Consider the following 11,815-nt stretch of genomic DNA (forward strand, 5'->3'; position numbering starts at 1 on the left):
AGCTGCATATTGTGCAAACTCTCCAAGCATGTCTGGTGTGAACAAACATCTAAGAACAAAAGTAAACAGCAGACACCACAATATGGTGTGTATGAAAGGGATGGTAAAAAAGGGTCCCAGCCTGCTGGGAAACACCCATCAGCTTATTTAAAGCAAGTCAATGAAATCCTGATCCTTTTGGTGCTTCAGTTGACACACCTCTACAGCTTCTGTGGCAAGAGGATTTTGCTGATTACATTGAAGTGATGACTGAAGTTTCAAAGATTGCCTAAATACCTTCTTCTTTTCTTTTTAAGGAAATCTGTATGGGCGTGGAGCAACTGATAATAAAGGACCTGTCTTAGCTTGGATAAATGCTGTGGAAACATTTAGAGCCTTGAAATTAGTAGGTATCCATGAAGAATTATTACGGCTGTTGTTACAGCACTTCTCTCTGGAGGGATGCCTTTACCCTCGTGTGAGTCAGACGATCAGTCTCTGTCCCAACAGACTACATGCATTTTGAAATACCAGCTTATGTCTAATGCTATATCCAGGGCACTGGTCCCAGTTCAGTAAGAATCTGTCCTTGTGCACAGGACAAGGGGTAATGGGTTTAAATTGAAAGGGGGGAGGTTTAGATTAGATATCAGGAAGAAGTTCTTCATGGAGAGGGTGGTGAGGCACTGGAACAGGTTGCCCAGAGAAGCTATGGATGCCCCATCCCTGGGAGTGTTCAAGGCCAGGCTGGATGAGGCTTTGAGCAACCTGGTCTAGTGGAAGGCGTCCCTGCCCATGGCAGGGGGGTTGGAACTAGATGGTCTTTAAGGTCCCTTCCAACCCAAACCATTCTGTGATTCTATGATTTCTACTTTGAACGGTCTGTACGTGATGTGAATACGGGATTGCTGTCAATGCCTTGGGAGGAGCATTCAATATATATTACATATATTAAAAAGCTTTGATACCCTATGCTCTTGAGAGCTTTTAAAATGGTAAAATAACATAGAGCACAGGTTGTACATGAAGATTCATCTCTACTGTTACATTCTGCTGATCTTTGGGTTTGTCTCCTTACAAGTTACCTTCAATTTACGTGGATGCATGAAGAGAACAATTATCAAAAAATGCTCATACGTAACGGCCTGTTCTTTCAACAATCTATCAGATTTAGAAAAGTTAATGTTTGAATGGGTGCACTAATCAAGTACAAATATACTCGCTTAGAGACTGATGTATCTCTAAGAATCAAACTTTTTCCTGAATTACTACAGTGACCAACATACTTATCTTTGAATCAGTCTGGATATTTAATAATTTTGGGCTAGTTGTATCCCCAGTGCATAGCTAAACCATCATACAGTCTAAGCTTCAGACTTGGTTAGCGAGCATCCTTTTGGGTGCACTGGCACAATGCGTTATGTTAACAGTGCTGTGCCTCTGTTATGACACTGTGGCACAAATTCAGCCTAAGTCTTAACTTTTAAAGTCCTCTTTGAACCTTCTGGAAAAGCTGCTGTTTTTCTTGCATTAGTAGTACTGGTTTGCCCTCAGTGTCCCTAACTGCTAGCAAACACACCCATTGCTACTTTCCTGCAAATTAGCTATTTTTAGTGGCTATGGGGCTGTCTTTCAGCATCTTTCCTTTTTTTTTTGAATCACCAATAGATATTACGGTACTTTAACAAGCGAGCAAAAAGAAATCTTTGTCATTTGAAGCCTTTCCCTAGAAAACAGCACAGACCATCAGACAATATTCATTAACAGTTTGTTTCTAATTTTTTTTTGTGGCCATTTGATGAAACATTGGTGAACCCATCCATAACAGAGTTTCATTTAATTCGACACATTTGTTGCTGGGTTTAATCTGAGCGTTGAATCCACACAGAAGACATCTTAAAACCCGTAATGAGAAAAAGAATTGGAATGGGAAGCTAAGATCAAATTTATTTCTCCTATGGGACAGGTCAGCATTTCTAACTCTCACTATTACATAATAAAGGTTCTCTTAATTACCCTTGGAAATGCATCCTTATGAGCTAGCAGGCATACGGATTCATGAGTGCTAGAAGGACAATTACAGCAGAATCACCAGTAGCAAATTTACTGCCGTGTGACTAACTCTGGCGATGGATAACATGTTGGGAAAACCGCAGCAGTGGGCCACTGCCAGTGGTTCCTGCATGAGCAATGAGAATATGGGAATATGAGAGGCAGGAAATTTTCTGTGACAATGCAACTGTTATTACACAGACTTTCCAAAGCTATTAGAATACTTCAGAGTACTGAGAGAAAGACCATTTACAGACAGACCAGCAAGTCTTCTGAAAACATAAAGAAGGGAAAAATAAAAAAAACCCACTCTCCTTAAAAAATGAAAAGTAGATAAAAATATAAGGAAAAACAAGTTTTTTTGGGAAAATGTATGTGTATATTTATCACTATCCTTTCTACTGAAGCAAGCTATATATTCCATGTCTTTCTTTTTGTAACACAAGGTGTACTGCAAGCCAGTCTGCTTTTGATTTTAAAGTTGGGTGTTGGTTTTGGTTTGGGTTTTGGGTGGGTTTTTTAATTATTTTTGAAAATGCTTGTCCGTTACCCAGACTTCTCTTGTTCATTTAGGCTATGCCAGTAAACTTCAAGTTTGTAATTGAAGGCATGGAAGAAGCAGGGTCCTTGGGGCTAGAAAAGTTACTTGAAGAAGAAAACCAGTGCTTTTTCTCTGATGTTGATTATATTGTGATTTCGGACAACCTCTGGCTCAGCAACAAGAAGCCTGCTCTTACTTACGGGAGTCGGGGAAATGCCTGCTTCTTTGTGGAGGTAAAGGACACGGGCTCATTTCAGTGGGCCCCTGACTGGTGAGCAGTGATGAACCTGTAATCACATCTATGTCTGCATGCAGAGGAAGACTGAGACCAAGCTTAATATTTACACATTCAGACCTTTCTTCTGTATCCTTTTCTTGTGCAGATTTCCCTCCTCATTTCATTTGTTAGCCTTATTTACTGTCATTAACTTTGACCATCATTCCTCCCCTTAAGCTCTCTCCTTGATCCCCTTCCTGTCCCATTACTACCCCACTCCTTCCTCATTGCCCCCTCCACACATCAACTCCGTTCTCTTGCAGCATCATCCCTGTACCCCCCGACTCTCTCCCTCCAAAACCATTTCTTCTGCTGCTCTGCCCCTCTGCAGCAGATACTGCTTAGCGCAATGCATCTGCCTAAAGGGACACAATTCAGTTGGATCCCTGGGTTTAAGTGCCACAGGATTTTTGTAACCATTGGCAGAAGCAAATAATAGTGCACTGCAGTATATTTAGCAGCCAGTGTGAGCTACTGTGAAATGAAGAGCAGAAATTTCTGATCTGGAAACTTCCTGATGAAGCATAAAAGGAATTCAGAGAGAAGATTAAAGAACTAGAGAACTAAAGAAAAATCTGCATTAACCTTTATGTCTGAAAAAGAATGAAATTTTTTTTTAACGAAAAGAGCCGTGGCAGCCTTGATTCAAGTCTCCACAGTCTTGGTTAAGAAAAATGATGGTATTAAAACTTCAAAAGTGATCTCTGCCTGCTACCAGACAGTTGGCTGTAATGAGATTTTGAGAAGAACAAACAAGTTCGTTGCAGGAAAATAGTTTATGATGACCCTGCATATGAAAATGCATCTGGAAAAAGAACCCATTCAATAAACCAAATGTCCTTCTCTATTCTAAAGCCAGGCAACTTGAGAGACCTCTAAATTCTTATTTGTTGCAATCTGGAGTTACGGTTGGACGTATATTTTCTTAATGCAAAACAAGTAAGGCTCTTTCTTGCCTTTTGTTATGAAGATTTTGCATTAAATTAAAAAGGATAGAGAACATGAAGAATTTATTCTCCAGTATTAGAAACAGTAATATGCAAGTGCTTCGCGTATGTATTTAATCTTACTGAAGGAAAGGAGGGAATGTGGTGGGACCCTTGCTCTCAAGCACCTGTAAGAGCTATAGACCGCTGAATTTCTCTCTCTAGTGGTTAATAACAGAGCCCGATCTTCTCTTCACCGAAGCAGATTGTTCCTGACATGATGTTTTCCACTTTATAGACAGAAACACATAATCATTTTCTATTAATTTGTGACCCCGTTTAAAATACTGGAGACACCATTTGCTGTGGAAAACAAACGCTCGCAGCAGAACAAGGTAGGGAGTGTTTATATGTAACCAGTGTTTTTGGTACAGGTTGAATGTGGCGGGAAGGACCTTCACTCTGGGACTTTTGGAGGCATCGTTCACGAGCCGCTGACAGACCTGATAGCTCTGCTGGGTAATAACACGCATCATTGCTCAGGAGTAACTGGGGAACAACACCAAGCAATCAGTCTAACGAAGATCAGTTTAATTGAGTTGAGTAAGGCAAGTCTAACTGAAGCCAGGCTCCCAGGTTTCCAAATCTCAGCGTAGTTAAGGTGGTAGCAGCTGAGGAGGGAAATGTTCCTGGTAAGGCCAGGACCTCAGACATGTGCCTGCTAAGCCGTTGCCACTCAGATGCCAATCAAGAATCTTTAAGGATTGTTGGCAACCTGAATACATACTCAGGTAGTGAAACCTGACTTCAGAGTGCCAACTTGCATCTCAGTAGGATGATGTTTTCGTGTCAGCAGCTGGCCTGACCCACCACACACTGCACAACAACAGCAGCTCAGTGGTTTTCTTAAAATATGCAAAAAATACACCGTTAGGTGCCACAACTTGACGGATGCAAACAGTTGTTAAGCTTACTTGTGGGGTAAAGAGTTGGGTAGAAGGGAAAAGGTGTTGTGATTGCCAAGTGGAAGAAATATGTCCCACTTGTACCGATGCCTTATTTTGCAGACAGCCTGGTAGATCCTACAGGTCGCATCCAGATCCCTGGAATCTATGACAGCGTCGCTGCCCTAACGGAGGAGGAGAAGAAATTGTATGAATCGATTGAATTTGACCTAGAAGAACATAAAAATAATACCGGTGTGAAAAAATTCCTCTATGACAGCAAGGTAACATAAAATCTGCGTAAATGTTCATCAGAAAGAATTTGAATCACCCATTTGTAGCATTTATGTATCAAGACTAACTGAGATATTTTTCAGTCAATGGCAAACTCAAAATACAATGCACAGAGCATTAAAAGGTAAATAAAATTAATCTGCTGAAAATGTGAGCTACTGCATCTGGGGAAAGTGATCTGAAATATGAATAATCAATGCAAAGGAATAATGCAAAACTAACAGTAGTGCTCCCTGTTCCTTGCACTACCCCTCCTCTCCTCCCATCCGTAACCAGCCAAACAAAATAAGCATTAAACCCCCTGCATAGAGGTTACATAGTAGGAAAGAAGCTGTATTCAGCTCTTAAAAATGGGAGGCAGCTTTAGGCTGATGTTTCTGGCATGTTTTATTTGTTTAATTCAGATTTTGATGTCTGCTGAGCATGCCAAAAAAGCACCCAAAGCTATAAGCCTCTCTTTGCCAGCATTTAAAAATCATATTCTAAATAAAACCCAGCAGGTAAGGGCTGGCTTAGAAAAATCTCTCTGCACAAGAGTGGCAGCTTGGAAAAAGGAGAGAGGTGATTTGGTTTTTTTTTAATTACTAACATAATTATACTGGTATAAGCTCTAACGTGGATGATTTTATTTCCATGAGAAAGCTTCTGACTTAGCCTAAGCTAGACTGTAATAATAAGTAATACAGAAATATAATGTAACTACACTAAATAAGGCTTGATGTTGTATCTATATGAGGATCAAGTGGTGCAAATTCTATGTGTACATAAAGGTCTGGTCTCATAAAGCTGGAGTAGAAGGAAAGGAGCAGCACCCTGGGGTTCTGCATGGAGACCAATTGATCATTTATATATTTATCTTTTTTTCCTCAGAACAAACATTTTCTTTTTTGTGCTTTATTTTTTTTAAACCTTTTTATCTTCTTATCCAGATAACATGGTTGCTGAACATTATCATCTTACCCTCTTGTATTATTTAACTGCTCATTAGTAGAATTTCTTGCCTGGTATTCTCTGGGACTGGCCTGGCTGAACTGGTCACAGGTTTCTCCTGTGGGAAGCTCTGAGATCAACAGATGGCCAGATCAGAAGTTCTGATTTTAATTTGCACTAGAAAACTTTACCATTTTAAAATAATGCTCCACTTTCATTGCTGTGCATGAAAGGCTGTTCTCATCCAAATATTTATAAAGGTAAAAAAACGTTGACTGAAAGAAATAGTATTTTTAAAAAAGAATAGATATGAGCGTGCATTTAAATGACAAATCAAACCTCTTTAAAACACAGTGGTCTCCAAATAGAAGTTTTAGGCTGGAAAAAGCTAGTTTCTTCACATCAATTTATATCAATTGTGAATGGCTCCCTTGTATTTTCAATGTTGGTTTGGGTTTTTTGTTGTTGTTGTTGTTGTTTTTTTTTACAGGAAGAAATACTTCTACACCTGTGGCGTTACCCTTCTCTCTCCATTCATGGGATTGAAGGAGCTTTCCATGAACCGGGAATTAAAACTGTCATTCCAGCAAAAGTGATTGGCAAATTCTCAATCCGCCAGGTCCCCCACATGGACCTTTCGGTTGTGAAACAACAGGTAAGAGGCAAACCTTTTCTTTGGCCTCTACCGTGCAAACTACATCCCTCTTAGCGCCTCTCAGATTTACACCCGAGGAAGTAAACTGAATGTTTCTGGCACTTACCCGAGAGCAGAGGTGCGAATGTGGGTGTGAGCTCGAGCTGCAAGAAGCTGAGCACTTCTGACTGCAATGCGCTTTCCCTGCAGGTGGTGGAGTACTTGGAGGGTGTCTTTTCCAAAAGGAACAGCCCAAACAAGCTGAAAGTGTCTATGCCTCTGGGTGCAAAGCCTTGGCTCACTGATGTTAATGATCCACTCTATAAAGCTGCAAGAAGGGCAATAAAAACAGGTGTGTTCCTTCTTTTTTCCAGTTCTTAATGTGCCTGCAAGTGTGCGGGGGAACTGTGCTTGTCCATAGAGCAAAAGGCATTTCCAAGTTTGGTGTTCCAGTCACTGACCCCCTGTGCATCTCATCGGTTTTGATGGAACCACATCTTCCTCCACACCTTGTTGAACTGCGGGGTGCTTGACAGGAGTAGCCAGAAGACCTCATGTCGTTCTTTCGAGTACTAATACAAAGCCAGAGGTTTTGGGGGTCCAACCGATTCATGAAATTAGTTGGCTACACGCTCAAACCTCTTGAGGTTTGAGCAGATAGCCAATATTTGGTAGCAGAAGAAAGCACCTTTATTTCCCTCAATAGTGAATTCCTTCCTTCCATGCCTTTCAGTTTTTGGAGAAGATCCAGACTTTATTCGGGATGGCTCAACAATCCCTGTTGCCAGAATGTTTCAGACTATAACACAGAAAAGCGTGGTGATGTTTCCAATCGGAGCAGCTGATGATGGGGAGCACTCCCAGAACGAGAAGATTAGCAGGTTTCTTTTATTGGTCATTTTATGCTATAAGAGAAGGGGGGAGACCCAAAATCCCTGGGTACACACTCATAAGCACTGCCAGAGGGGAAGCTTTGCTCGCCATTGGACAGTCCCAAACTGCTGTCTCTGGCAAACTTTTTGCTGTGCTGAGCAGAAAACAAAAATCAGTCTGTCGCTTCCCCGACATACTACTCGTGAAGCGTTTCCTCGGTCTTGAAGTGGCAGACATTAGCCATTTCCATTGCGCTGCCGGTGAAACGTGCCTCTGCTCTAACAGGCAACGATGCAGGCGGGCACTCTTCCATCACAGCATCCATGTCTAAATACGCCGGTCGGATGTACGCAGGCTAATGGTTACATAGGATTGAGATGGTTTTTCAGTATAAATGGATGTAAAGGTGCATTTCTGTTATAGGGACCAAAGCTAGTGTAATTATATCAAAATAAGCATAACCTCCGCACCTGTGCTCATTCTTTGAGGAGCCATGGTAAGATGCTGTTCAATGTGCTGCCTGACCATTTGTGCAGCTTCTGAGTCGTGTCACATCGAGTTTAGTAACTCACAACTCATCATTTTTTGTTTCCCCTCAGCACAGCCTCAACCCTCGTGGCTGCAGACAATAGTAATTAGGGGACAGAACACTGGAAAAAGCTCTCAGTGAATCCATCAGGGGAATGCCAATGGCAGGATGTCCAGGATTTCTGTGCACTTGGTCCCTTTTTTGGGAAGCTGTTTCTTCCTGCTGTTCTTTGCAGTGTACCTGAGTGAAAGGAAGCCAGATCTGTGCCTTTTGCACAGGACAGAAAAATGAAGTCCCCTCTCCGACCGTGTATTTTGGCTGGGTCAGTCGTGTTTGTGACTGAGATTTGCCATCCCAGTGGGCGTGAACAGAGAGCTGAAACGCAGCAATCCTTTTCTCATCCTTGGAGAGCTGGTTTTCTTCTTACCCCTCTCCTGAACCAGAATAAGTCACGTTACAAGACAGAGGGCGATTTCACATGCAAAATTTGTCATTAATGAAGCAGTGATTCTTGTAATAAGGAGGGTTGTTTGTGTAGGTTCTCTTCAGTGGCCAATCTTGCCAATTTCTCTGAAGATACTGAGAACTTCACTGGACTGTGTCACTAATTTGGACAGCAGAACAGGGCTTCATTCTCTCTTTCCTTCTTTCACAGACACAACTACATTGAAGGAACCAAAGCGTTTGCAGCCTTTTTCCTGGAGATATCAAAGTTACATCGGCACACACACAAAACTTCCAACACGGAGCCGAACAACTGCTAGCCCCTCACAAGAAAATCAGCAAAGCACTTTTTTTGGTCTTAAGCTTTCTAACTTCTTGACCTGGAAAAAAAAGTATAAATCACATATTTAGTGGGTCTGGATTGGTAAAAAAAAAAATGCCATGTGCTTACTTGACATACTGCTAAATGGCATGCATTTGTGATCCTGTCCATCAAGTCATCTTATCCCCTAATGCTACAAAATAGGGTTAGAGATAATTAATTCTTGCTGAGTGGAATACGTTACACTTCAGTTTTTAAAATTCAGGGCAAAGGGAATTTTTACATTTATGTTATTAAAGCTACTTTATTTCTGTTTTGCGTTATCGCCATGTTCATGCTGCCTAGCTCGTGCTGTGGTTTCTGAATATGAGCAGTACCCAATGCTAGTTTCCTCCTAACTGTATAGCAGATTTCGTTATGTGATTGTTTGAAGAAAGAACCGCTGTCAAGCTAACATCTTCCCTGCCCTTCACGGAAGGCTGTAAATAGGAAAGGCAATACAACTAGCTTGCTGAATTTGGTGCAAAGACTTGCCCATGGACATTGGTCTGTGGGAATAATCCCTAAGGTTAATAGAACCGCAGTAGGTAAATAAACATTTCCAGGTCTGGATTCTGCCTTTTCCCCCGCCATTTAATCCAAATCTCCTCTTACTGTGCTGTGAGCACATTTTAAGAGTCACTACGTAATCTTTCCTTCATGTCTCAAAATAGAAGACTAAAAAATGTAGTCAGCTAAAATCATGAAGAATGAGTGAAATAATAAGATGCTGACAATAGGAGCTGAGGGCACAGGGAGATGAGCAGCCTCCTGAGACTAAGAACTAATCAGGTCACCATCTGCTTAGCCTGTGAAAGTGGAAGATGAGGCTTACTCACGTAGTTACGGCTCTCCTTTCCAGTAACAGTACTCCAAAGAAGCCTGATTTTGACTCCTGCTCATTTTTCCTGTCAGAATACGGCATTTAGCTTGTGGGACAAAATGTTATAAAATGCCTTGCTGGTTAAGGATGTCCACAGTCTGTGTTTGGACAGGCAAGACTGTGCAACTGTGCCTTTACCGGTGACACAGGAGCCTGCGCCAGAGTGGCCGGTGCCAGCCAGAGTTCTCTTGTTCCTGCTGGAAACTTCCACCTGCAAGTAGCATGTGAAGTCAAAATATTGATGCATGAAAAAAGTCCTGAATGCAATCTTCTTGCTTCACCCCCCCTGTTTGGTGTTCCTGGCCCACCTCTGTATCGCTCATCATGAGGCTGTGAAGGGTGCCCTTGCGCTGAAGTCGCCTACGATAAGTGCACGTAGCTGCGTGCCCTTGTTCTCGCCCGCCTCCGGAGTCCGTCCCCACCGCTGACAGAAACACGGTTCTGCAAAGTCTTTGCAGAGTTTTTTAAACCAAAGCGTGAGCTTGAAATGAACTCGTGATGCTCAGAGACCACCAGAGTATTTCCAGTTGTTTCTGAGGAGGTAAGTGAACGAGCCACTGTTGGGCTTTCCAGCCCTGCCTGAGGGACACCAGTTCCGCAGAGCTTCTCCACTCATGCTGCAGCCCACGCGGGGTCAGCTGCTCCGGATGGAGGATGACAGAAAGGCTTCCTACTTACTTTTTCTCCTCTCACAGCGTTTTAAAAATGGCAGATACTGTCCAAAAGCACGCTTGCGTTTTGTCCCCTCGGCGTCTTTGTGTGAATCTTGCCATGTTCACTTACTCCTGAAGGCGGGAATGATAGCTGTGTTTCTCTGTGGACTTCTACAGAATGGGTGTGTAAAAGTGCTTGAGAAAGCATAACTAGGCCTTGAATTTGGATTCTATTTGCTAAGAAATGTTACCCTTGGGAGGGGAAAGAAGCTGACAAAACCTTGCTTAATCTTCCAAGTACACACTGCACAAGGTGCATCGGACAGCAAAGAAAACCGGTCACGTTCCCTTGAGAAATTCAGTGTATAACTAGGAAGTGCTTCCCGTGCAGCTGACAGTTCACACGTTCTGGTTTCAGTTGGTGCGGCTCTAACAGGACTTGGATGCTGGTGCCAGGTGCATAAGATGCTGACTTAGCAAAGATGAAAAGTAAGGATTAACTCTTTCATTTAGCGTGACTTTCTTTGCAAGGTCCTTTCTGATCTGATACCACATTAAATCTTAATGTATTGATGCATAATGTACCAGACTTGATGTTTATATCTGAGACATTTGTCTTCGCAAACTTGCTTTGTGGGTTTGTGAGAGATGAATTATACGGTGGCAGAGCTGTAAATATCAGCAAGCTGGACATCTTCACACATAACATAATACAGGGTAATAAATGAATATATTTCATCTTATGCAATGAATTACCTTTTTTATGAAAAAACAAAAACCCACACAGCACAACAAAAACAAATCCTTGGAGGTTAGCCATTGTCAGCCTCCAGACAGACTTATATGTAGCCCTTAAACTTATGTATTTAGCCCGCTTAAAAGGAACCAGACATTGTGCTGTGAGTAGAACTGATGTTGCTACCTGCCTCAAAATCATTTTGGTGATCTCTCACTGTGAAATAACATGAAGTGCCAGACAATTGCACTTTAGGTGCAGTTAAAATTTAATTATTGTCATTATCTGTAACAATAGTTCAAAGATCATGCCAGCCTTATCATTTTATTGGGGGAGCTGAAGGGGATTTTTTTTTTCCTGAACTTAGAATTGAAAGCGTGATTTCTGTAATAGAAACTGGAAAATTTTCAACGTGACACACTCCCGACATGCAGCCTTCTGGTGTGAAGAAACAAGTGGTGGCAGAGCCCTCCAGTGCATTCCACATAAGTTTGTATCATGCTTTTTTTACACTTAGAAATTCAAGAGTGAGTACTGTTTTCCTGGCCTCCTGTGCATTATTGTGCTCCTGAGGAGACGGCTCGTTCTGTACGCGGGGTTACCATCAGCAACTGGGCAGCAACCCTGCCCTGCCAGTGACTGTTTCCAATGACAGTTCCATTCGGTCACAGTGGAAGGACCAGTAAGATCTGCCAAATGCACCCTTCCTCAAGTCTTTTTTTTTTTTTGGAGTTCTGGATACCGAAAGTTAGTTATTTA

General features: G+C 42.0%; 1 protein-coding gene across 1 annotated transcript; it reads left to right on the top strand.

The window, feature by feature from the left end:
• Window positions 1–296: 296 nt before the first annotated feature.
• CNDP1 (carnosine dipeptidase 1 (metallopeptidase M20 family)) lies at window positions 297–8,743 on the top strand (the record flags this gene model as incomplete). The annotated part of the gene is made up of 8 exons (XM_010157678.1): window positions 297–385; window positions 2,605–2,805; window positions 4,210–4,294; window positions 4,843–5,003; window positions 6,434–6,598; window positions 6,788–6,929; window positions 7,311–7,458; window positions 8,635–8,743. Coding segments are annotated over 8 exons (1,100 nt in total), but the record flags the coding sequence as incomplete, so codon positions are not given.
• Window positions 8,744–11,815: the final 3,072 nt, after the last annotated feature.

The sequence above is a fragment of the Eurypyga helias genome, unplaced genomic scaffold (genome assembly GCF_000690775.1).
Source record: "Eurypyga helias isolate BGI_N326 unplaced genomic scaffold, ASM69077v1 scaffold30478, whole genome shotgun sequence".
Classification (NCBI taxonomy): domain Eukaryota; kingdom Metazoa; phylum Chordata; class Aves; order Eurypygiformes; family Eurypygidae; genus Eurypyga; species Eurypyga helias.